Below are 27,367 nucleotides of genomic sequence, written 5' to 3' on the forward strand. Positions count from 1 at the left end.
GAAGACGGGAATAATGCACTACCAATCACACAGGTAATTGAGCTACAAAGAAGGGCACCAATGGTAGAACAAGAATTCTGGTTAAAAAGGGGGTGCACACAATCGCCCACTGATCTCCTATGGCAACAGGGTACAACGGGGATGGTAGTAATGCATTTCAACAATTGCATTTTCCTGCCCACACCACAAAGCAACATACAGTAGCAGACATTCAGGCGGACTTGTTTGTACCAAACCTCCAAGAGCACCTTTGTAAAATATCAATAGAATATGTTACATGTCAAAGATACAATTCAGGTATGACTCTATGAATCCTATGAGGAACACTGCCCTGCCCCATTGGACCTTTCCGTGAGCTGCACATTGACTATGCAGACATGGGAGAAAGGTGCAATGGAGCATGATATTTAATAGTGGTGGTCTGTCCATTTTCACGATAGGTAGAAGAAGGACCTTGTGCACACCCAGATGTGAAATGTGCAGCAAAATTCTTACTGAGAGAAGGGTTCCCGCGTTGGGGAATATGTGATGTCATACGCTCTGACAATGGAACACATTTTGTAAATGACCTTTTTAAGGAGGTGACAACACTATTAGGAATAAAACACAAACTATGTTCTATTTACCACCTGCAAGCAAACAGATAAGTCAAAAAGATCAACGGCCTCCTTAAAAGCAGATTATCTAAATTATGCCATACCCTCAAGAAAAATTGGGTTTACTGCTTACCTTTGGCTCTGTTCCAATTGCGTACACAGCCCAGCAAAGACCACCACTTGTCACCACACGAGATAGTGACGGGGAGGCGCATGAAGTCAGCCCTATCAGCAGTACGCAAGGTACAGGGTCTCTGATGCCCACAAAACAGCAACAATATTAGGTGAGGAATTTAAAGAGTATCTGAGACAACTCACCCGAGCAGTGAGAAGCATTGCAAAACAAATTGCCCCGCCCTTCACCCAGGACAGTGACACAAGCACCACTATGGCAGCTGCTGACAGCCCAGCAAGCCAATTAATGCCAGGGGAACTAGTGTACATGCACAGCTTTGTGAGAAGGTGGAATTCTCCAAGATTTCACATCCCTTATGAAGTGATATATTGCACACCATCAGCGGTGAAAGTGAAGGGCCTGAAATACTGGATACACCTTTCAGATGTTAAGTAGGCACATGCCAGGGTAACACAAGGGGCAGGGCAACCAAATGAACAAGAAGTGACAGTGCCTTAAGAGACTAAACAGAAAGAGAGAGTACAGAAAATGACAGAGAAATCATATGAGTAAAAATAAGTACGAGTACAAAGGTCTCATGTACATAATGAAAAGAGAATGTGCTGTATATATTACATGTGAATGTCTCTCTTTCTCCCTATTTCTCTCATTCTCTCTGTCTCTATCTCTCTCTTTCTCTTTTCATCTTTCTCTCCCTCAAACTCTCTCTCTCTCTCTCTCTCTCTGTCACTATCTCTCTCTTTCTCCCTCTTTTCCTCTTTCTCTCTCTCTCTTCTCTTCCATCCTCGATCTCCGACTTTTCTTTTATAATAAAATGATAAAAAGAAATGTTATGTTTTTGTATAACTGAAAGTGCACTTAACCCATTGTATTCCACTCTATAGGTGCGACAATGGAAGAGAGAAGGGCCCTGAATGGAGCCACAACACAGTTGGATAGCAATAGGGACAATGGTATCGCCACTAGGGCTTACTCTTTTGATTGTGGTCTTTATTTTACGGCCATTGTGTTTTCCACACTATAATTATGTTTAGGCTTATATTGGAGTTTTTCTTTTATTATTGGAGATATAAAAGAAGGGCAGAGGAGGAGAACGTGTACAGGAAGGGACCCAGCTAATATGGGATGGGGTGAAACTGATGTGGGCCCATAGCACCTCTGCAAATCTCACCTCATTGCATAAGAACCACACAATAAAAGCACCTCCGCTGTGGTCCCCACCAATGAATGTTAGTGAAAATATAATGTATGTATACAATGAACACCACCCACCCTCTGATGTATAGTACCACTGCACAGTCACTCTCAGACAACCTCTGATCCTACCTCAAATGTCGAGTTTATGCACATTATGTCACAAGCAACCACGCCAAGTAGCCCTCCAAACATGCAGTATTGGCAACATATTTATGAACAAAACGAAGAGTTGAATTTAGGCATTTTTCCTATCCTCTTTCAAAGAATTGTACAGGCATACCATCGCCTAGGGCGAACTAACAGAAGGAAAAGGGAAACAAAACGAAACAGATATGATGCATACCATGGCCTAGGGCTGGATGCAGTAGAAGACCCCCGCCACCCAGATCGTATAATAAATGGTACTGTGACATGAGCACCATGGGCAAGCAAGCAACAAACAAGAGTTGTTTTGTCTGTTCTCTGATACCTCACGCGTCTAAGACACCTAAGATTCTAGTGCCACAGAAAACTCCCATAGCGGATGCCCAGTGTCTCATTCATCTTGCACTTTGTAGAATTCAAAGTACCTTCCAGGCACACACAGTAACACTACAACTTCTTGAGAACGAAAATACCTGCCATAGTAAGCCTCAAGGAGTAATTTGCATCATGGAGCCGTTTGTCATCATAAATGGAACAATGTTCACAGAAAACAAATGGCGAGAGGCAACAGTGACGTGCAAAGCAGAAGCACTACAAGGACTGTCAGAAGAAAGATATCAATGGGTAGAAAAAACCTGCACTCAGTCATGGTCTCAGCATATCGCCAAGCTAATGGCGCTCGAGAAGCCAATCAAGATCCAGCATGAAGCAGAATATGAACTTTGTTTCTGCGGAGAAGGAAAGGTGCCCATGAGATCAAACAAACACTGCAACAAAACACTTGTTGCCCCGACATGCGAAAAAGAACAGCTGCCTTGATGGACAATTATTGGGTTTGTGGCAAACAGGCATACTTGCACCTCCCGCAGTCATGTGCAGGAAGAGGGGGTGCCTACCAGACTGTCCTGGGCACCCCAGAGTGTCACATAAAAAGAGAGCCTCAAACTACATATCTAAAGTCTCTTCCAATCTGTTAGCACAGATACCAGACCAGTTTAAACTGTTCAACTCAGCAGAGACATTTTTTGCATCACTTATACCAAGCATCCAAGCTCGAGCAAACGCCAAATGTTTACAGATAGTAAGGTGGGAGCTGATCCACTTAGCCAATGACACAGAAGAAGGGTTCAACGTCATCAAGGTAGAATTGAGAGCCCTGCGGTTGATGATGATGCAAAACTGCTACGTCTTGAACCTCCTCACAGCAATGGAAGGTGGCGTTTGCCGAAGAATTGGGGGTGCCTGTTGCACTGTCGTACCTTCTGCAGATGCTGACAATGGGACACTATCACATGTGATTGCAGCGGTACACGATCTCAGAGAAAGGATGAAGAAAGAAGGTGGCGTCCAACCAAGTGACTGGTTCAATATGGTTTTTGACTGGGTACCACAATGGTTCGGGGCTACACTGAAGCTACTGGCCTCCATCATCGTTTTCCTGCTGCTGATTTTCTGTGTGTGCCAGGTAGGGGTTCGATGCTGTGCAAAATTGATGCCTAGTAGTGCAATGATGATGGTGACAGTGGGCAATTTGAACAAAATGGCTCAAGATACAAAGGATGCACAAGTACAAACAGCTGAAAACTATGAGCCCAAATACCGCATGACAGCAGTGTACAACATAGGGGATAGAGTGGACAACTTGTGGCACACAACCATCAAAGAGCCCAATGAGTTGGAATGGTATAAGGGGGTGTGGGTTGACCTGGCTGGGGATGGTGGGTGTATCTACATGACATGCACCCCTGAGGAATATGCTAGAAGGGGTGAAAGCCTAAGATCAATGTGCAGAGCTTGGATGCCAATAAAGGGGACTCCAACCTGGGATGAAGCCGTGATGGAGGCAGAAGAATGTACATGCACTAATGGACAAGGGTATTCGTTACTTTAGGAGTAATGAAAGGGGAGAATATAATGGAGGAAGGGTATTTTTGACCCCCCCTCTACATTCTGTATGGAATGGATCTTATGCTCATCCCATCGTGGGGAGACATCCATTGGATGACACATACAGACTCCATTTTATGCCACCCCAAACTCCATCTTTTTACTTGGCCGCACCATGATTTCTAAAAGCCATCTCTCCCACTGTCCAATGCCGCGCACAGCCAGCCCAACTGCCCCCACCACCTCCTCCTCTGTCTGCTCTTTTCTAACGGAAGCCCAGTCGCAAATTGTTGCAAAACACAGAGGGCCTCATTATGAGTTTGGAGGTAGCCATTCCCATAATAAGGGCATGGCTACCGCCAAACTCGCGTCCGGGTCACGCAAAAGGGGATTTACCGGGCCATTCCAACCTTGGAGGGCCCGGTAAATCCCTTTTGCGGGACTCGGACCCAGACCCGGTACATCCCCATTCCCATTTGAGCCCCCATAGGGCTTAATGGGAATGGGGAGGAGGCTAACAACGGGCCCGTTAATGACGGGCCCGTTGTTAGCATCCTGGTCTGCTAGCGGGTCCCGCTAAGGACGCCTGGTCTGACCAGACGTCCTCAGCGGGACCCGCTGCAGACCTCGAAATGTGGTGGCCCAGAATTAACAGTGCCGGTCCCTTACCGGCACCGTTCATTCCGCAGCTGCCACACTCCTAGTGAGGCCCAGAGCATTCTTTCTCTCCCACTAAGCTCACTGCCCTCTGTGTGACCGGATCAGAACCACTGCCCGTGTGCCCATCAGTCTCCACAAGCCTGTCTATGGCCCCTCTACCCCCACCCTGAAGAGCCACTGTTCCCCGACCTCTCTTGATGCAGATACACATCTGACCCCGTTTTTATTAGAAAACCGATCGCCCACCACAGATCTAATCCCCTGCTGTTATATATCATGGGTAAAAATAGCATATGTCAGCTTATATCATGAGGCATCAGGCAGATCAAAACCTCCAAGGTGCGCACCTGGGCCCGAATGCCAGGGTTTATAGGCCTAGGGTATAAAGGGCAAAATCAATGAAATACCTAACAATGTAAACTCTACAACATCCCCATGACTTTCCACTTTTGTTGCATGCCTTCAGTTCCTGTTTTTGCTAAAATAGATTAGTTAGCTATGCTTCATCTTGTTTACCTGACTTTCACCCCACAGAGATGACCCCAGCTGACCCATGTGCTGCTCGGCGGACACCCAAGCATCCAGCCAATCTGGTGTGACTGTCTCTTATGTTTCTATAATGTATATGCATGTCTAGCCTATTATATTCAAGTAATATTCAGCTATATAGAAGCGTCAGCAGTGACGTGTTCCAATATTATAATGTGCTGGCAGTGTATTGTTGGGCAGAGCGCTCTCGGGCAACAGAGTCCTCTGTGTGCATGTTTTATCTGATATTCACCTTGTTCAGCTTGTAATCTATCTCCTGGTCTCATTCCCTGCTGGGTGTGTCCATTTATTCCAATTGTGGGATCTCTATTAGGGGATGGGTACTTTCAGGGTCCCTCTCCATATTATTTGATTATCTGATCGCAGCGTAGTGGCTGATGTCTGCTGGGCTTTAGACCCATTCAATGTGTTTACAGGACACATGGTGGCCATCTTAAATTGATTCCTTCTATCAATCGAAAGCATGGGGACTGCATGGGAGGAGGCTGGTCTGGGTGGTCAGGTGTGCTTTCCTGAGCATCAATCTTCTTCTCCAATGTATGTTCTTGTTCAGCAAGAGTCCAGCGATGGACTGGTCATCATTATTGCCACCTCCTACTAAGTCTGCTTCACACATACCTGTAAATTGTGCCTGATTCACGAGGGCATTGAGTTCTTGGTAATTTATTCTGGTACCTCAGTCAAAAAATGGCAGTGCCAGGAATGTGAATACAACGGAATTTGCTTCTGTATCCTGATAGACACGAGTGGAGAAAGCAAAAAGGAGTTTGCTGACGTCAATCACACATAACCAAAAGGGGTAAGAAGAGTAGACCACGTGACCATTCTGCAGGCTGTAACCCCTATAGTGACTGCTCTCATATCTTTCTCTTTCTTCCCCAGACTGTGTGACTTTATACCAAATTTTTCAAGGAAAAATGTTTAATTCGGACTCCCTCACTGCACTCCATCATTCCCGCATATTAAGCACATTTAGGCTCCTCCAGTTAAAAAATGTACCAACCGCCACCGCAGCAGGAAACCCCAAAAAACAAGAAACAAAGGAGGCATTCTGCAAACTGCTCTACTTTATTAGCATCTATTGCGAGGTACAATGATTCATTGTGTAAACACATAAGGAATCAACCTTTGGAGAAACTGTACAGAAGTGCTAGAGGTATTCATCGATAGATGACAGAGAGAGGAAACTAGATAATGATGGTCTGGCACATCTCCAAGAGCACTGGACCCCCTGGGAAGGGACAGGTCAGGAAGCCAGCACCCAGCTCTGATTCCAACCTAGATATAAACAGATTGAATGGGGGTGTCTGCCTATCAAATGTGAATTAAAAAGCTAAATACGGTCTGAAGTGAAAGTGTCGCCCAAGTAATTTGAGAGGCTGTCGTATGTGGTCTGCTAGAATCTCTGTTTTCTGTCGGGAAGAAGCAATGTCTTGCACTCCCTGTGTAAATTCAAACAAGAAAAACGGTACATTTCTAAATCTGTCACTTCACTATAATTAACACTAAGAGGTTATCAGAGGAGATGGAAGAAGAACTTCTCTAAGGTGGGAAGGGCCACCAAAAGTGGCCTGTTTACCATTAACACCTTTACTGGCTTTAAGCAAACCGCCCCATTCTGTTTAACTTTCGGTGTTGCCTCCACAAGGCCATGTTGACTAAGAGTTCCTGTGATTTGGTGGAGTCTGAAAGGACTCCAAGATCTTCCCATGTTGGCCTCATAAAAACATCCAGGAGTGGTTAGAACAGCATCACTTTGCTGTGCACCCAATCACAACAGGCTCAGGATTCTGATTACAGTATGACTTTGTCTCTCCAGTCTTACGCTAGCCAAAAGAAGGAGGAGAAACATGACAACACAGCTGCAGGCCAACTTGCAAAATCACTCTTTCCAAAATCACTATCAACCAGGCTTTTGCTGATGCTATTCACCTAAGTTGAGTGCTCTTTCCATGCTGACACTTCTCTGTCTGATGCCACTTTTGACATGGCGGACCAACATGCTATATTGGATATAGTAATTAGCAGGAACATCTGAACGGATCATAAACTGATACCCTTACATCTTAACCAAAACAGTACTGCTAGTCTAGGGTACCATGCCCCCCACTCTCCTCACCGAGCAATGGTGTCCCCAAATCCTGCACCTCATGCTGCACATCAACATCAAACCTGATGACTTTTAGAAATCAAATTAAGATTTTACCATTTACATTTTCTGGCCCTTCCGAATGGGTATCACGTCGCTCGCATGGACGCCTGATGGATCTACTCAAGGAGCAGGGATCACCTTATACAGTTACACTAATTCCCCCACAGCTGCCATACATATCTCTACAGGCCGTACAAAGACCAAAAAAACTGCCCCTGTCTCCGAAACCTGCCCAGAAATACGAAACTGTGTAATATCCACTGCTTCAAAGTCAATACCTCAAAGACAGAAATCTTCCTCCTGGGCCCCACACACATTTTCCACAGGTTGGTAAACCCTCTTCCCAGCACCCCCCTTTTTCAGGGAACCAGATCACATTCAGAACATGGTGCCCAACATCTGCCTGGGACTATGGCAGGATCCTGAATGCCAAATGCAATTGGCGGTAAATAATTTGTTCCAGTTCATCGCAAATTTACCCCTTCATGTTAAAGGAGAAAACTATATGATAGCAATGATCACCATCAATGCACACTGGCAGTGCGGCTATCCCTTCTATACTGGAGTTGCAGCATACAAAATGCCAAGAGCCCAAAGGGTCCACAACAACCATAGCAGGACTCATTTCATACCTAAAACATCATCTGAGGCATCAGACCTAGGACATGTCCAGGGGCTTCCAGTGGAAGCTCGAATCAGCATTAAGGTCTTCAGTCTTATGAGCAAATGCATCAACCACCCAAGCACAATCTACATGAAAAGAATGCACAGGCACCGAGCCACACCATCGCAAAGGCCAACAAACATTAACATCCTCGCAGTTCCAAGAGCCACAATCAGAAACAATGCAGATGTGTTCTTCTCGCTGATCACTCCCCCCCCCCCGTCCCAAGAGACCAAAGAACAGTCCAATACCTCATGCACTTCCAGGCAGCCCTCAAGCCACTTTTTATAATGTTCTCAGGGAACCCTATAGCGCTGCTGCATGACACCCCTGCCTCAGGGACTGTTGACTTTCCATCCATTACACTGAAGGGGATCTGTACCACTCCTCAAATGAAGATTTCACCTCCCATGCCAAGCAAGTTACCTCCGCCTTCAGTTTGTGCAGCACCAGGAAGTGGCATATTTTGAAGTTAATGGAACACAAATAGAATCAACAGAAATATACTTTCTGAGGTTATGCCTAACACTCTCTGCGAGGTCAGCAGTGCAGTAGAGCAGCCCATGATTAATGAAAGGCAATTGTTAATTGGAACAACTAATGTACCGGGGAGTGGGGTGATAGCCTATTTCCAGTTTGATTTGTAGTGTTAAGATGCACATGATATTTAGCTGCCAAGCAGACCCTCAAAAACAAGCCACCGTATTTGCTATCTTTATTGCAAGGTATGCACAAAGCACTGCTGGAAAACGTTACTGCAGAGTATATGGCATATCTACGACAACTTGCTGAGTTGCACCCTCCTTAATCTCCTATATTTTGCATTGGCACGCTGTTAATGCCTGGTCCTCACAGACACCCTTCTGCACTGGTTCTATAAGGACATCTCCATTTATCTCAAAGGGAAGGTCCCTCCAGCTGATGACGTTGCCGTTGAGGTGTTTGTTATTAAGGAAGACCTGCTGTATATCAGCGGGCGACAAGACATGATCCCACACATGCACATCACCTATTTCACCCAAAAATGATTGATTCTTGTCAAAGGTACCACCAAAAGAGTCCTGCTCTTGCCCAAGTATCATTTTGAGAGGAGTTTGTATCGCGGCCCCTCGCTTCATGACTTTTCTGGCTAGTGGTTTCCCATTGAGCCATAGTTGAGTCACCCCACTTGAAGAATCCCAGGTGCCGCATATGTGCCTCCTCTCCAGTGCGTTCAGAGTGGCCCTAAATCGCATTTCTTGGCCATCTACATGGATGGCAATGGGTTTGTCTGGAGAGTTCTTGTGAAAGAGGAGGAGAGCATTGTCTCTTTTTGGGCTATTCATAGAAAGGAGGCTGTAGTCCCGGGTCAGCTCTGTGAACGCACGCAGGCAGGCAGTGAAACTCTTCAACGGGACATTCAGTTCCTGGTTCAGGGTCACATAGTTGACGATTGATTCATTTGGGAAGAGAAACACCTGGCCATCCATGTCTGTGAAGAAAGACGAGAAACCTGAACATTGGATCCCAATAAAGAGAAGCATATGTGGCACATCAGGTGTCCAGGAGGTTTGCCCACATACTATGGGATTTATTTATTCTGTGTTTGGGGTAGTGCCGATGTGCCGCCATTAGGCCCTTTCATAGCGCTTTACAAGTATGGAGAGAGCACAAGAAGTGAGAACAGACGGGGTGACTGAACAGTGAGGACGGACCAGCAAAATGGAAGCATTAAAAGATGCCTAGAAAGAGGGGTAGAAGAAAAGTGGTGACACAGGGGGTACATATCATGATAGAGAGAGTGGGAGGAAGGGGCACGGATAAAGCAGTCGTGATAGGGTGAGCGCGTGAAGGAGGCGCACAGGTGCAATGGAAGAAAGGATGGAGTGAGTGAGAGAAGGGGGAGGAGGAAGGGGGAAGTTAAAGGTGTATTTATGTTTTGTAATTTGCATAGCATCAATATGTAAATGCCAGCCACTACAGAGTACCTTGTGGCAATGCGTACATGAAGAAAATCAAAAAGCATGGCAGGATTCTGGATCACAAGATGGGCGCAGCAGTCACAAAAAGGCCAAATCTGCTTTATAACCCACTCCCTCAGCTGAACATTTGGCAGGGTGCTTGCGAGTGCTTTGAAACACTTACTTGTGGCTTGGCAAACAGCTCCCAGGATGCTGATAAGGAGGAGAAAGCAGAGAGCCATGTTCTCGCCTGTTTCTGAAACGTGAAGCAGAAACCTAATTAATATCATTCCCTAGAGATAGGGAACGCAGATGCGTGTGACCAAGAGCACACACTGATTGTTGCTGAACTTCCAGATTATAAAGTAAGGGTTATTAGGATGAGTTTACAGCCACCTAAAAGAAGAAACTATTACATTAGAGCACAGCTAGGGAGAAATGGCATATGAGGAGGAAAACAAAGCTTGAGGGGGCTGTTTGGTTATTTGGCCACCCATTGACTGCCCATGGCCATGCTAATCGCTATGGCCATTCTCACCCAGTTCCTGCCCCCATCCCCACACACCTAAAACACCTCCTCATGGAAACTCTTTCAGCTTGATTTGATCAAACCTTACAATCAAACCTTGCACTCAAGGTGCCTGCCAGTTTTTTTTCAAAGCAGTCTTCTGACAGTTAATGACTTTATTGGGGTTGTAAACATGCTACTGCTGTTATATAAATGTCTGAACTAGGTATGCCTTCAGACACTCCATTTCTAAGCACTATGGCCTCATTACGAGGTTGACGGTAAACCCATTCCGCCCTATTACGAGGTTCCCTTGTGGGACCCGCTCAGAACATCTGGGCAGACCAGACGTCTTTTGTGGGTCCTGCAAGGGGACCAGGGAGCCGGCCCGTTATTAGCTCCATCCCCATTCCCATTGAGCGCTATGGGGGCTCAAATGGGAATGGGGATTGTTTTTTTGAATGATCAATTACCGGGTCATCCAAGGTTGAATGACCCAGTAATTCCTCATTCAAGGAACCCGGACACGATTTTGGAGGCAGCCATGGTGCTAATAGCACTATGGCTACCTCCAAACCTGTAATGAGGCCCTGAAGTCCTGTTAAAGCAAGCACTGGCAAACCCAACAGTTTCAGCTTGTGTATAAGTATTAAGCATTTGCCAGTAACAGCTGTTAGACACCCAGGATCTCACACCATTTTGCACATGCTACCATCAATAGTCAGTTAAAAGCACTATAGCAGTGCCAAGTGCCTTTCTCATGACTACACAAAAATCCAAACTGTTGGCATTGCCAGTGCTTGTTATCTTATTCTCCCAGTGACTGCGCTGTGGGATAAGAAATCAAGGGGATACAGGTGGGACCCAAAAAGACAGAAAACAATATTTGATGCAGTGCCTAAGTACTGTCTAGCCCGACCTAAGATTTGCAACTAGCTAAGTAACCTTTAAGATAGGTGTACACGATTCTGCCATGCTTAGATAGGGAGGTTCGGCATTGGGTGATCACCCCATTACAAATACATGGTTGAATTAAGGTCTACCAAAGTTAGTCAACCAAATTACATACTATCAAAAGCTAGCCTGTCAATGTGGGGCCTTTAAAATGACTTTGGTGGAGTGTTGGACGAGCATTGGACCTGTGACGACCCTGCTGCTAATGTTGAGTAGCTTTTCTATCTCTACCATTATTGGGAGGCTGGAGACGGACCCTCTCCCATGAAACACTCACTCCCAGTGGAGCGTTTGCAGAGTGTTGGACGAGTGTTGGATGAGTATTGGATGAGTGCTGGATGAGTGCTGTATGAGTGCTGGACGAGTGTTGGACGAGTGTTGGATGAGTGTTAGACGAGTGTTCGATGAGGGTGAGTAGATGGAGTACTATGGAACATCCTTTAATTTCAAACTTGAGTGACACGCCAAACCCCCAGGAACCTCGTACACAGAGCTGTACGAAATCGCCCGGCATCGGGGGACCGCCAGGCGACCAAGAAGAGGTAGCGAGCAGTGCAGGAAAGACACCTGCTGCAGAAATGGAATGGGAGTGGGCTACAGGTGAACAATGTGCGGACAGAAGCCGAAGTGAAAGTTATGAACACACCGAAACAAATCAGGAGTTACACCACCCAAGCCCGCTCTGCCCGAAGAAGAGTCTCCCTGAACAAGGTATATCCAATTGCGCGCCCACAGAACAGTCAGATGCTCGTATGGAGCTTATAGACAAAAGTCTCCCCGCTGCCCCTCCGCCGATAAACTCCTCCTTACCCAGCATGGAAGAGCTGCAGAGTCTGGAGTTGTGCGGCGTTCCCTCCCATCCGGATCCGGCGCAGCCTGTGGTCTGCGAAGCGGCCGGCGGAAGCGCGCATGCACAGGTTGCTCAGGTCTTGCCTGCAGGGTCAGGCAATGACCCAGAGGTGCAGTGGAATCCGACGGAACTAGCTAAGGTGGGGTGGCGACCCCTGCTGTGCGAGATGCCTCTTGAGAAGGGCAGTGGAGTCAAAAGTAGAGAAGCTTTCTGCTTACCTCAGGAAGAGGCCTCCTTTGACTTCAAACAGAGGAAAAACAAATACAGACCAAAATCTTTAAAATCACTAGGCAAAGTCATCCCTATGAGAGTCTTGAATCGCCTGTTTACATGGATACAGTGGAAAGTCCATTAACACCAAAAAAAACAGTTTTATGGCAAATCAGACCCCAAATAATTGCCGGGAGAGCAACAAAAGTGGAGAAGCTAACCTCCAAAATTTCATTGACATCACACAAAAAAATAAATTGAGCCCATACAAGAAAGGAAAAACGGGTGGTTTGGAAAAGGGAAAGAAACAACCAGCCATACAAAAACCCACAAACACTTTGCTACAAGAAAAAGAAAAGACAATAAACAAGATAAACAATGGGGTAAGTGGATCACAGAAACAAGCACTTTCCCAAAAGTTCAGACCCCGAGCCAATTCACTATCAGAGGTGAAATCAATAAGATGGCACTTCAAAAAGAAATATCTACCAATTTCATTGAAACATAACACCAACCAGGAAGAGCTGAAAATTGACCCCACAAAACAGCAAGAGAAAATGGAAATGTCGGATCACGACCTCCTCTTAGCTTCTTGGAGATGCGAGCAAATAATTTCCACCTGAAGAATGACCAGCATTAGAAAAAAGTGCCAACAGAAATACAACAAAGGACACAATGGCCACAGCGATTGGTGGAAATAGAAGTGCTCTTGTATTAGACATCAACAAACAAAACCAGAAACAACTACAAGCTCCTAATGAAGTGATTGTCTGAAACAAAACAAGGATATTTTCCCATTATTTAACGTGGAAAATACAAACGATCCAAAAAGGCAAGAAATGCGAGCAAGGCCAAATAAACCTTTAGAAAAACAAAATAAAAGACAAAACGGTGGCTTAGGAGAATCCAAATAAAAAGACTAAAAACCTGCCAATTCAAAAATGTGTGACAAATGAAGGAACATGACAGTTCGAAACTTGAAACCTCTAGGAAAAGAGACTCCGACCCTCAGTCTAAAAACAAATGCAAACAAAAAAAAAAGAAGAGGTCTTAGAACAAAAGAAACAAGAACGAGAATATGTTGAGCTAGAAACGAAGCAAGAAAGCTCCATAAGTGACTGCAATGACCATGAAGCATTACTACTCTTGTCAGCATATGAGGATGAAAGCTCACGAGAGATAAAGGAGCAGGATGTCGAAGAAAAAGCGTATAGGAAAAATAGCTAAATGAATGAAGACCTGGAATGTATGGAAACAACATCACCGATATTCTGTACATTACAAGAAAAAAGACATCAGCTAGATGCAAAGAATGAAATAGAAAAAAAGAAACGCATCCCATTCAAAGCAATGATAGACCAGTCTAACCAAGGCCGGGAAAGAAGGAGAACACATTCCATCAGGAGCTTGCAATCAAAATAAGTACAGAAACAATTGGAAAAGAAAGACACAAGGAGCGATAAGAACGAACAGAAGCCAGAGGAAAACAAGAGCAATACATATAAACTATGAATGGAGAGAGTCTTAAGAGCAAATGACGGCTTGATCCTAATCAGATCAAACTTAATGAAGCTACTGCACAATGTGCCACAACTGAGAGTCATTGAACCAAAGGACATCAGAATGATGGCTCTTCCTAAAGAAGATGAAATGGATAGAATCTGCATTCATCTAAACTCAAAGGCAGTAATGAATTTAGTATGGCTGGCCGTGGATGAACTCCGAGTACTTGGCTTTGACATTAAGATGGAAGGATCACATCAGAGCGAACAAGAAACAAAACAGAATGCACCAAAGAAAAAAAGTCTTGAAAAATCAAAGTACTCATCAGTGGAGTTAATCGCAGAGGAAACTGATCATAGACCCATAAGGTTTTCTCCAACAGTGTCACTTCGCATGAGAATTAAAGGTAATGAGGAGAAGATGTCAGATGCTCAAAAAAAACAGCGCACATGTAATGGAAACAAAAATCGATATGGAAAAACCATGGGGCTGGTTAACTGAAATGCTGACAACAAAGAGAAAATGCTAGATCGAAGGTCGAGAGCCGCCAGAAACAATCCGATTTGCATCTTGGAATACACAAGGATTTCTTCATCTAATTGAAAACTTAAATGAGGAAGTACTAAAAGCCGACATCATCTGCATCCAAGAGTGCTGGCTACAAGAATCCCCATACATGCACGGGAACTCATGCTTCCTGAATAAAGCTTATAAAGAAAGAAAAAGCAGACCCTCTGCAGTCCTTTTAACAATTATAAACAACAACTATAGCGGAAACATAGTACGTATGATACAACCATCTCCTCTTATACAAATAATAATCATGCAACAGGAAGTAGATGGAAGAAATAAACAAAAGGAACAAAAAACCCAAATAATGTTCAATCTATATTGGAACATAAAGGCCAAGGATGGAGAAGCACTAGTGGAAACAGTTACTAAATATATAGATATGTTGAGATCTGAATACCAAAGCCCGGCCATAATTTTGTGTGGAGATCTAAATATAGACTGCAGCAACAGCAAAAATGCACAGGTAAATACCACAAGTCATAATCGACAAAAACAGTAAAGTTCTCAAAAATGGCTGATTGAGATGTATAATCGTTATCTCTTACAAGTAAATGGTAATGTAAATGGAGATCTAGAGGGAAATCCCACATGGGCTTCCCATAACGCAAGTGCAACATTGGACTATTTCTTTGTCGATCGTGAAACTTTTGGCAAAATAACATCCCTAAAAATCGTATCAACAACAAGCAGCGATCATAGAATCCTAATTCTCTCATGTTTAGTCCCAGCTACACATCAAAAAAGTGATAAGGAATTAAGAAAAACCTGAAAAACCAAAGTCAATGCGAATAATGGTCTAAACAGACTGAGATTGTCAACAAAATCAATCCCAACATTAGTAAAATCAATAGAAAAATGGGAAACAACAACAGGAAATGATGTGGAGTATGAAGCTTGCCTCACAATTTTCCGAAAAGCCAATGGAACAAACAGAAGGGACACAAAAACTATGATGTACAAATTTGACTCCGAAATAGCGGGAAAAAGATGTCAGCTAGCTAGAGACTTGAGAGCTTTGAAAAAACAGAACATCGATTGTGTGAAAGCAAAAAGAAAGGCACTAAAAAAAGTATATTGCAACTGGGCCAAATCACACAGAGCATTACTCTTTCAAAAGGATTCAGAAAATATGCTGATGGCAAATTTCTGTGGACTCTGCTAAACCAAAAAGGCAAGCCTCAAGTCGAAGAACTACTCAACCCCATTCATGAAGCAAAATGGAAGCAATACTTTCAAGAGAAATATAACTGTGAGGCCGTGGAAGATGCTTTAAAACAAGAAATAACTAATGAAACGGGATGGCATATGAAATTCAAGAAAAGCTAAATCCTGTTATTGATTTCAAAAACAAGCAGATCAAGAGCACCAGGGCCTGATAGCCTGACAAATAAAACTCTAAAGCAGGCCCCAGAAGTCTGGGCAGACATGTGTCTAGTACTCTTGACAAGAATTGTAAATAGAGGACACATACCAGAATCATGGACAACATCGATAACCATTCCCATACATAAAAAAGGAGACAGGGCGTGTCCCGAGAATTACTGCCCAATATCTCTTCTGGACATGATAGGCAAACTTTTTGCTGGTATACTCCTAAAAAGATTAAAAGAATGGTTAATAAACTCAGGGAATTACGATCACAGGCAAGCGGGTTTTGTAGAAAATGTAGATTGTAGTTTAAACCTGCTAATTCTCAAACTACTAAAAGCAAAAACCATTCAAGAAAACCAAAAATTGTTTATTGCTTCAATAGACATGGCTGCAGCCTTCGACAGAGTAGACCGACAAACTCTGTGGTCAAAGATGACAGAAAAAGGCTACCGGCCAGATCTGATAAAAGCCATCAAAGCTCTGCACACAAATACATCGATGCAAGTGAGATTGGACCAAAAAGGAAATCTATCTGGTGCAATTGCAACAAAGAGAGGGCTAAAACAAGGCTGCCCGCTAGAGTCCATACTTTATAACTTCCATATTGTAGAAGTGAAAGAGTGTCTGGAACCGTCGAGAGCGTGCTTGCCAAAAATAGGCAAAACCAAAATAGGTTATCTCCTATATGCAGATGACCTAATAGTGATGAACAAAACTCCAATCGGCTTACAGAAAAAATTGGAAGCTCTAAACAAATATGTGAAAGAAATCACACAAAAAAATCAATCCGGAAAAATCAGCAATAATGATAATCAAAAAGTCAGGTCCAATGGCAAAAAGAGCATTCAAATGGCACATAGATAAAAAAGCAATAACAATAGTGAAAAGTACAAAATATCTGGGAGCGATCATAAGTGCCAACTGGAGTGACCAGCTTTGGAATGACCATCCCCAGCATAAAATGGACCAATTATCAGCACAGGCCCTAATATTGAAAAGCAAGTTTGGCAAATTCTCAATACGCCCGATCGTGGAATTCTACAATGCGAAAGTAATTCCATCTATTACATACGCAGGTGAAACAGCCCTGAGAATCCCGTGGGAAACCTGGGACAGATTTGAGGGCAGATTCTGGCGCAAAATCTTGAGAATCCCGTCCTGCGTACCAATAAGCATAATACGACATGAACTGGGACTACATTCAATGCAAGTCCGAATTGTCTGGAAAGCTCTTGCCACCTTCAGAAAGATAATTTTGTTCAACTGTCCACCACAATACTTAATATTGAAAAAGGAAACAGAAAAAATGCCTTTCTGGCCACTAGTTGAATGGAAGACTAAATGTAAGGAGATATTGCAAAACATGAATGTAACAACTGAAGCCCTGTGCAAACAGCCAAAGAAAGTGAAAACACTCCTGTTGTCAGTTGATTGGGCAGAAACAGAACGTGCGCGGGCAGCTTCGAATTTCCACACTTTATCATCTAAGATGGCCAGATCTCCACAGACTTTGCCAGGATATCTAGAAAAAAGTGCCAACCAGAACCATAGAGATCCAGTAATGTGCTTGGCTTGAATATCTTAAGAACAAAAATCAATCGGCTGAAATACGGCCTGGTAAAGGAAAAAGGATGTTGATTATGCAAACAAGACAAAGAATCAACACAACACCTGATTCTGTTTTGTCCAGAACTACGAACAGAAAGGGGACGCCTATTACAACCAATATTAACGCCAACATGTGATCTAGACCCGGACCTATGGTGGTCAGCGGTGTACGACGAGCCAAGAGGCTTGGGAATGTATCTGGAAATAATGCGAAAGAGGCTGAACCAAGCCTCAAGAACAATCGAATAATGGACCTGTTACAATGGAATTTTACTAGGCAAATGTAAAACACAAAGCCAAACCAGGACTGAAATTGATGAAGGAAAAGAAAAGGAGGAAGTGTTTGGCTTGTGTTTGTGAAAGTAGGAACATTTCTTTCAAAAGCAAAAGTTTGTATTTTTTTACGCTGAAAGCTTTAAAATAAAACACATTTTAAAAATGACTTCACGATCATTTGAGACCTGGTCAACCTGACCACTTTAACAACTATTATGTTGCTTTTGACATTTGCATTTCTCAGCATCACTCTGAACTTGTAAGGCATTTATGATTGACTAGTGGAAAAGCCTGTGTACATGGGCCTATGTGCATAAAGGAAAACATTTTTAGTGTGTAAATATATTATGTGTTGTATTCTAACGTAATTTATGTTAATAGAAACACAATTGTTTGTAAAGGTTCTTGATCCTTTTATGTGGAGGAGTAGTAACCTCAAACAAAATCTCCCAGAATCTGTTGAAACTTCAACATAGTAATACGCACAATTGTTGTATCTGCTCCTCATTGTCTTGGATTCCACTTATGGGTTTCCGATTCAAATATATAATGTTGTGGGATGCCAGAGTAATACAATTCATGTACAGCATGATTAAAAGTCGGCATGATCTCATAAAATAAGTAAATTGAAATCAAACAAAGTTTAAAACGTACATGAAGAATATTATTGATATACTAATGCATACAAAGAAATATTACAATGAGTAATTTCATAATACATAAGTACATTGACAAATAGAGTTATTTATTTTGTTTGAGAAATAGTGCTTAATGAAATAAATTTCTGTTTATATGTTTTTTTTAAATGTATATATTTTCTTAGTGTAAGCAAGTTAAACTATGCTGTTAAAGTGATATTCCTGTCATGGGCCTTTTCTGCAGCTAATTGCATGTTACCATTGTTGAAATACACATTCTGTTCCCCTGGAAGACGAACTTGAAGTTTTATTGTTGTATGCATAAGACAACAGCTCCCTCTAGCAGTGATAACAGGCAAAGTGAGCTGAACAGCTTCAGACAAACAAACATCTGGCCTTTTATTATATAGTATATCATTATTTGCAACTGATCTGGGTCAGTGAATTGTAAGCAAACTCTCCTGTTAACCAATGAAATTGCTCACAACTTGGCCGTGCAGAAGACATGCAAGCCCTATCACTTGCCAAGGGATGGAAGGCCATGTCATCATGGCACTTAACGTAATTGCCAGTGAGGCAATGCAGTGATAAAACATAGCCAGAGTTAAGAAGGAAGCAGCTCAGGTATGAATGTATCAACAACCGTGAGGTTTTCACATATAGCTCCATTGGTTGGGTGATTTTCTATAAAGTGAGTGTAACTTTTGTAGTCACAGATTTAAAGCGTTTAGGTATGCTAGAGAGGTAGCTGTCTTTTTGGCTTGAGTCATATTAATATTTCCCATTGATAACTATAATTAACTATACATTTTAAAGGAACACTAACAAATCAATGGGATTTCCACCAAGCATATTTTTAAGAAATGTCTTAAAATAATGCATTTTATGACACATTTATTTTCAGTAATTAGGTAAGAAGCCAGACAATGTACAACTGTTTTGATGTTCAAGCGTTTTTCTAAGTTCACACATGAAACAAATCAATATGCTACCACTTCATCAACAGTAGGTGGCAATCTCCAGTCCACTTTGCATGATGCGTGTGCCCACAATAAATGCCAGCATGGCCATGGCAAAACGCACTTATTTTGGTTGTACCCAGGAACGTGAGAAGACATTGCCATACTGGATGTGACAGTATTGCCTCTATAAGAAAACACTGATGTTTGCTGTTCCCTATAATATCAATATCGCCACTGCAAGGTGTTTTCATGCTGGCTGAACCAATACACCAGTATTTCCAGTGTAAAAAATTCTCATGTTGGCTGTGTTATATATTGCCAGTATTGCCACTGTACAAAGATATTATTATGTTGGCTAGGCCAGCATTTCCACTGTAGAACAACATTGCCATGCTGAGTGTGCAAATAAATGGTCAATATTGCCACTGTAAGTGCTCACTCAATTTGGCTGTGGCAAACAATGCCAATATTGCCACTGTAAGAAGCTTTATTTAATTCTAGAATTGCCAATATATGCCAGTAATTTCACTGTTACAACACACTCATGTTGCTTGTGCACAATGATGCCAGTACTGCTAATGTAACATTGTTGTGCTGGTTGTACCAAAATATGTAATGATTGCCATAAAAACACATTCATGTTGACTGTGCCTAGTAATGCCACTATTTCCAATAGAAGAAGAAGTTCATTTGCTGGCTGTACATATATATGTCAGTGTTTCCTCTGTGTGAAGCACTAATTTTATCTGTGGCTAATAGTCCAATATTGCCACTGTAAGAAGATGTGTCCATGCTGGATGTGCTAAAATATACCAGCATTGGCCTAAAATGTTTTATTTTTCTCGGTGCCCAAGCTATGCCACTATTGCCACTGTTCAACATTTTCATTCTGTGTCCAAAATATGCCCTTCGTATTGACATTTTGAAATGTTTTCATACATTCTGTCCCCAAAAGTGACTGTAATGCCACTATAAACCACTTTCCTGTGGTATGTGTTTTTCCCATGGTAAGTGACAGGTCTGCTTCCCCTGCCAAACACATTTGAGGGGACATAACCCTAACACGATCCATGGAAACCTTGTCAAAAATCAGACACACTCGCTAACTCAGGCATACTCATTCAAACGTCCTCATGCACACATAATATGAACGTACATAGTTACTCCACACACACACACACACACACACACACACACACACTCACTTTCATTCACTCACACTCACACATGCATGCACCTTCATTCATGTAAACTGTCTCATACACACATACATTTACACAAGCACGTGTATGCACAAATACATAATCTGTATATTTACCACTCCTTCCATGAGGGAATGTTTTCTCTCTCCATCTAAAACTGAACATCTCATGATTGTAGATGATTGTGGTTGTCTAATAGCAAAATTGCTCACGCCAAATGTCATTTTTCTATGATTTGAATTGGGAATATGCTATGCACTTGCACTTTTAGGGTGAATGATGTTGGACTTTTATACTGTGCTGTTGTGATATTTATTACTTTGCAATGAATTGTATATGTTCTTGTACTGTTTTGTGTCATACCTGGCTTGTATAGTGTGCTGCCGAAATAAAGTATTTCACTGCTTAATACATGTTTTTAAAATACCTTTGCTCAGGCAATGGCATAAAACATCTGACCTCTTCAGGACCTCCTACAGACCCTCAGGTGGCACCAGGCGCAGGACTCAGCAGGTCAGGGATTTGGAGAGTCGCTTCCTCAGTCACTCTCCTTGCTCACGAATTAGAGTAGGGGTTAAGGGCCAACATTTTTAACCTGCCCCAGATGAAGGAGAGAAGGAGCCTTCGGACTCTGGAAGCAACTCAAGACCTTCCTTTTCGCTTACGTTTTCACTCTTCCCCTCTCCTGTTGATGCACCTGACTGCTCTGTGCACTGGTAACCTAGTCACCCTCTGAACTCTGGCCCAGGCTCCTGCATGTCCAGTTGCACTTGCACTGCCTCTGGGCTCTCCAGTAGGGTCTGTATCTGCAACCCTACAGTCCCTTCTCTCTGCACTTATGAACCCCCCGCTGGCTGCACTTGTGAGTTAACTGCACTTCCCCCTTCCCCTGCCCCCTGGCACTTCTCTCCTTCCCTTTTCCCCGCACATGCACGATCTGAATGACACAAGGCCTAGTAAGATCGTTATTGTGTCCTCCCTTGTTTCCCCCCTCCTTGTTTTGTCTGGCCTACAAACACTTGTGTACAGGTGCATTATAAATGCCACATCATTTCATATCATATCATTGTGCTCAACAGGCCTGATTTTCCAGTGTCAATTGGGCACAGTGAAGTCCATGACTTCACAGCAGGTCAGAGGTTGTGCAGCAGCTGACGCCCATGGCCATTGCACAGTGCTGTGCTGAGCATTAGTAATACTAGTCTTTGTATTGGCAACAGTACATTTGTATTATGGATTATGGAGCGAGGAAAAGACACTGCCGACGTTGCAACAAGAAAAACTCTTTTAAGGAAGCGAAAGATTCTGAAAATTGGAGATGTAATGAATATGTACCCCCTGTTTTTTAGACACCAATAGTATATTGTGCTGCTTGTTATAATTTGTGTATGAAAACACTTCTAAACGTTGATGATGGTTACTTTTTATCATATCTATAGATGCACATGTGGCTAAAAGGGGTAAGGGCTATTCTCTTATAGATCAAGAAAAGTGAAACTTGCTTTGTTCAAAATGGAATCCCCAATGAGGGTTGAGATTTCATTTCTTTCTGTTTTCATTTCTAACACATGATTTATTTTGATTGATTACTTTTTTGTCTCCTGCCTTCCAAAGCTCTGTAGCATCCTGGCCAGTACTCCCTTTTCTTTCTCATCCGAGTCCTTATACAATGTGTAGAGTCTTCATCTAAGACATGTATACCTTGACAATGTCACTCTGTTCAGAACTTAACAGAAAGTGATGATCCAGACACTTTTAAACCTAGCCTGTATTCTCTTCTCTTAATTAAATTGCCCTACTGGGGCACTGACTACAGTCTTTCTTCCACAATTCTTCTGACCGTTCTCAATTGAATTAACAATGACGATGATGATGGGGAAGACCAGCCCTACACATAAGCAGAGTACCAGTCACTAGAAAGAAGCAAACACTAAAAAAAAAAAATATAGGGAATACTTGCAACAAAATACAGAGATAAAGAAGTTGACACTTAGAAGCCTGCCACCTCTTCCTACCCGCAATTGGTGTAGGCAGGGTGAACCTGAAGACCTAGGCCCACCCGAATTAGCTTAAGGCCCAAAATGTTACTCTAGCCACGTCTTGGCTGAGTTCAGACCTGTTACTGGCATTGATGCTAGTCAAGTACTGTTTCCTACAAACTTAGGATCCTCTTCCCCACAGGTGAGCACAGCTCGACTGCTCGTGCAGGGCTCCAGTTCTTCCTGGGAAGCAGGGGTACGAAAGGGAGCTGTGAGCTTGAATCCAGCTTCCAATATGGCCCCCAGTCCCATGCAAGAGTAGTGGGTCCAGTGATGGAAACAACTGTGAGCTACTGCTGCAGTGATAACAGAGGAGGAACTGATTCCCCTTTTGGAATTTCTGAAGTCTCTCACATGATTCGGAACATAACTGAGCTGCCTTCCACCGCATGCGTTGCTCATGGCTGCAGCCCTGTGAAGTTGCAAGGAAAGATGAGGATGGGAGCAACATCTTGTGCCTCTGCTTGTGTTGACTTCCAATGTACACTCCAGCCAGCAGGAGCATGTGGGAACAGCAGTAGAAGGCCTGAGGGGCAGCGGGCAGCAAGGAGTTGATTATTCTCAAAGGGATTATCCAGAAATGAAACCCACATGCAGCCAAAAGGTTCCAGGAAAGTAGCCCAAATATAATCCAACTCCCTCTGGCTGCGAAAAGAAAGATCACTACGCCATCCTAGCCAATGGTATAGAACTGATTGGGAGAAAAGTAGTTAAACAGCCCACTGTTGGATTACATCGGCGTAATGGAACAAGAAATAACATTTAGTGTTGTCATGCCAACCACAAAGTCAGCTTTCTGGTACCTTTTTACACGCTTTTCCTCCACATGTAAGAGCCACAGCTTTGCTTTTCCTAACATGCCCGCCCACTTTTGCAAGTCCCTCTCATGCAGCCCCTGACTCAGTTCCACTCCTGAGCCCCCACCTCCAACTGGCCAAGTGCAGCCCTGCCCTCTTGCCTGACTTTTCTTTACATCCCAACTCTGTGAAGACCGAGATGTTGCTAGCACCTTCCTGCACTGCTTCACACACAGCTCTCTTCTGCTCACTGTAGGATAATTCATTATAGTAAATGATGGTCCTAAGGAATGGTGTGGCAACTTCCCATTAGCCAATTCTTGATCTATTTGAGCCAGTACGGCTGCACCCGGCAGACACAGTCTGACACAGTTCCGAAACCCACCTCTACCTGTCCCAGCAGCACGTTGGGACATGTTGCCTTACAACACAGCCAGTTCCCAGCAACCAGTCCAGGCATATTTCCTCCCCACAAAACGAATTCTGACAACAATAGCTTTATAGGCCCTCCTTTAGGCCGTACCAAAGGTTACAGGCTGATAAGCCTCTTTAAATGCCTTTGCTTGGGCCTTTAACACAGTTTTCAGGACCCCCTTGCTCCTGGTAAGGCTATGGGGCAGGAGCTACAAAGCTCAATTATAACCAAGGATCTGTGTTTTCTGTTTTTACAGATTTTTACACATAAATACAGACTAAATCGCTCATTCCTTTCAGTATTTATTTGCAAACATTTGATAAAAATAGAAATTCATGCCTCTTGGTTGGGTCTTTAAGTTGTCAAACATGCATTGCAGGGCAGTGGCTGTGCAAAGCAATATAACAGAAGTGTTTAAAACGGAATTTTGTTACTTTTTTAAATTGCTTAAATGGTTGCAAATGTGCATCCCTTGGCTTGTTGGGCAAGAACACAGCTGTACATACTTCGCATTACAGGCATGCAAAAGCTAATGTGTTTTTGCATGTAAATACACATAGAAACTACTAGTTACAGCCTATTTTTTTTTTTAAATGATGAATACAGAAAAAATGACAAGATAAATATGGATAAATACAGATGGAAATGGTGCAAAATAACTACCATAAATCCGGGAGCCTTAATTATAAACCTTAGAATGTTTAATGAGTGTTCTCATGCGACACTCTATGAACTCTTAGAGCCTTTATATACCGGAGGAGCGAGGTGGCACTTCCCATTGGCCAATATCCATACTATAGGAGCCTCTATGGCTCTCAAATGCCATATAGCCTGAAGATTAGCCAATGGGGGGCTATTGCCCCAGGGCGCGCTGCACTGACGGCATGCCTCTCAGCACGGTGCTCCCTCATCACCTTCTCTCAGCGCCGCTCTCATCATGCCTAGGCCACACCTCACAGACACATCCTGGGCATGTGGGAGGTGCGTGGATCTATAAAGATTGATGAAATGACCCATGTATGCTGACTGGTCCATGATGACAACTTTTTGATGTTGAAAAGAGGTGTTTACTTTTTTGAGGAACTATACATTTTATGCATAACAACAAGCTGCATGCCTGTGTAAAACAATGAGCCTCATTACGAATGTGGCGGCCAAGGAATGAACGGTGCCAGTGAGGGACCGGCACCGTTCATTCCGGGCCTCCTCATTACGAGTTCTGCAGCGGGTCCCGCTCTGGAAGCCTTGCCAGACCAGAAGTACAGAGCGGCACCCGCTAGCAGTACAGGATGCTAACAACGGGCTCGTCATTAACGGGCCCATTGTTAGCATCCTCCCCATTCCCATTGAGCCCAATGGGGCTCAATGGGAATGGGGACATACTGGGTCCCACGAAAGGGAATTACCGGGCCCTCCAAGGTCGGAATGGCCCGGTAAGTCCCCTTTTGCGGGACCCGACCCAAGTTTAGGGGTAGCCATGCCGCTAAAAACGGCATGCCTACCTCCAAACTCGTAATGAGGTCCAATGACTACAAGAAGGTGATTGTATCATATGGGTTTTTCAGAATCTATATATGGCTGGAAATTAATCTCAAGTTGTCCCATGTCAGCTGTGAGTGAGATAATCAACCAGTCATCTCTTTTATGCTCACGTCACACTTGGAGTCCTGTATTTGTAATAAGTGCAGAAATGAAAAGTGACATGCACTAAAAATGCAAGACTTGCAGAACACTATTTGAGAGCTAGTTTAAGCATGCTCTGCATTCATTTTGTGTGCAAATGACTTGCTCGGTAGAAGAGCAACATTTCCTTCTACTGAGTAAGTTTTATGCCAAAGGGCTTGGTAGACATTTAGAAAGATCTCTAGAGATGTGTGTGTAACCTACATGCCTATGTTCGAATTTTGGCAGGCCGGGTACTTTCTGCCTTTCATGCTTACAGTCAATAAAATGAGTGACATTTAGTTGAGTAAAACAGTAGCAAAGTGTGTAATATGCAATGCAATGAAGATACCCTATAAAAGATCACCTTGGACCAGATCTTCTGGAACGCACAAAAGCACCCCAATAAAATAAATGTATCTCGTTTCGGTTATGGGGGCCCCAATCGTGGGCCCAAGTGTACAGGGTGTAAGCTCACTCTGTCGAGAAATAATTGCATCACCCCCTGATTGATTTCATTTGACATGATTTTGATATAAAAGGTTGCCTATTTTCTGCTGTGACCATTTTAATCATCCTTCTGCTTCCCACTATTCCTGTCAAAGCCAACCTCAGAAAACGTTCTGGAATATTCTTAAGCAGGTTTCTTCTGTCCGTCTGCTCCCACCTCGTCTGTTGTAAGGTAAGAGCAGCAGGGGGAAAGCGCAGCAGTGGGGAATGCATAGCAGCTGCGGGATTCGTCTGTGCAGGACAGCACCGGGCTCTACACTGCACTACATAAAGGACCCGCAGGCACGTAGGAGAGTCGCCAATCGCACGTGTACACTTACCTTTCAGATGCAAGCCACCAGTCTATGCTCAGTTCGAAGGATGTCTGTTAAAACAGGGCCCAGCCCCCCCGCTTTATAGAGCCCCTTGCAGTCAACGTGTTATGACAACCAATCCAAATTGGACCTGTCCGTCCAGGTTTGGCAATCCAACCTTTAGGTGTTGAAAGAATGGGAAATCGTTTCGGTACAGGAAGAGGAAGTCAACAGAACACTGAGCACGGGATTAGAAATATCCACTTGTAAACGGATTGACGTCACTCCAGTGCTGCTGCCAACCTTAATGGAACATTTCCCAATACCCCTTCCTCCCCACCCCCATCCAGCACACCAAGGCAGCCTGGACTCGGCACTGCTCATTTGCAGTTGCTGAAATTCTCATTTCCTTGTACCATAAAGATTCAGAAAAGGTCGTGATATAATGGTTTCTAGAGGCGAAATACATCATTTGAGAGGGAATTCTGTATTGGCCGGAAAAGTCCAAATATACGTTTGACCTAATAAACGTTTGCCTCCCTCTCCCCCAAACAGGCTGCCCAGCCAAAGAGTGTCTCTGATACAGTCCACAGCATAGACACACGCTCGGTGGGGTGTGCACAGAAAGATATGCCAGAAAGATGTGCTGAGGGCACTCGAAGGGACATAAAGATAGGAACGAGTAAAATGTTACTCAGAGAGAAATACAGTGTACAGAAAGCAGGGGTCTCGAAGTGCAGAAAACAATAATTTTGTTTTTGTATTTTAACGCATTTTCAATTTAGCATTGATGGAAGGGATGAGAAATTACAGCATGGGAGAGATTTGAGGGTAGTGCCAGGGGGGGATGAGAGGAGCACTGTGGGGGGGAGGAATAAGAAATAAATGGCAAAACAAGTAAGAATACAAAATCCAATAGATGAAAGCTCGGCCAGCAACAACACGCAGGAGCATTGTACTACATTTGAAGGCAGGAGTGACAGTGCAAATGGGCAGAAGGAGTGACAGGGCAATGGGGCGGGAGCAGAGCAAAAATAGCACAGGGGGGCTGATCAACAGCGCAAAGGTGGG

The 27,367-nt window shown here is 43.5% G+C and overlaps 1 protein-coding gene across 1 annotated transcript; it reads right to left on the bottom strand.

Annotated features, from left to right (window-relative positions):
- Positions 1–6,218: 6,218 nt before the first annotated feature.
- LOC138577399 (serum amyloid P-component-like) lies at positions 6,219–26,462 on the bottom strand. Its single transcript, XM_069649624.1, has 3 exons — positions 26,324–26,462; positions 10,110–10,181; positions 6,219–9,456 (listed from the first exon to the last, which is right to left on the bottom strand). Exons 2-3 carry the CDS (start codon positions 10,165–10,167, stop codon positions 8,798–8,800), a joined length of 717 nt encoding a protein of 238 aa, XP_069505725.1. The 5' UTR covers positions 10,168–10,181; positions 26,324–26,462; the 3' UTR covers positions 6,219–8,797.
- Positions 26,463–27,367: the final 905 nt, after the last annotated feature.

Source organism: Ambystoma mexicanum, chromosome 1p, assembly GCF_040938575.1.
Source record: "Ambystoma mexicanum isolate Mex_15411 chromosome 1p, UKY_AmexF1_1, whole genome shotgun sequence".
NCBI lineage: Eukaryota > Metazoa > Chordata > Amphibia > Caudata > Ambystomatidae > Ambystoma > Ambystoma mexicanum.

Coding starts and splice junctions, on each gene's coding strand:
- LOC138577399 (XM_069649624.1), bottom strand. CDS start 10,167: ATGGCTCTCTGCTTTCTCCTCCTTATCAGCATCCTGGGAGCTGTTTGC. Junction 9,457..10,109: donor AGCTGTTTGCCAAGCCACAA/GTAAGTGTTTCA, acceptor CTTTCTTCACAG/ACATGGATGGCCAGGTGTTT.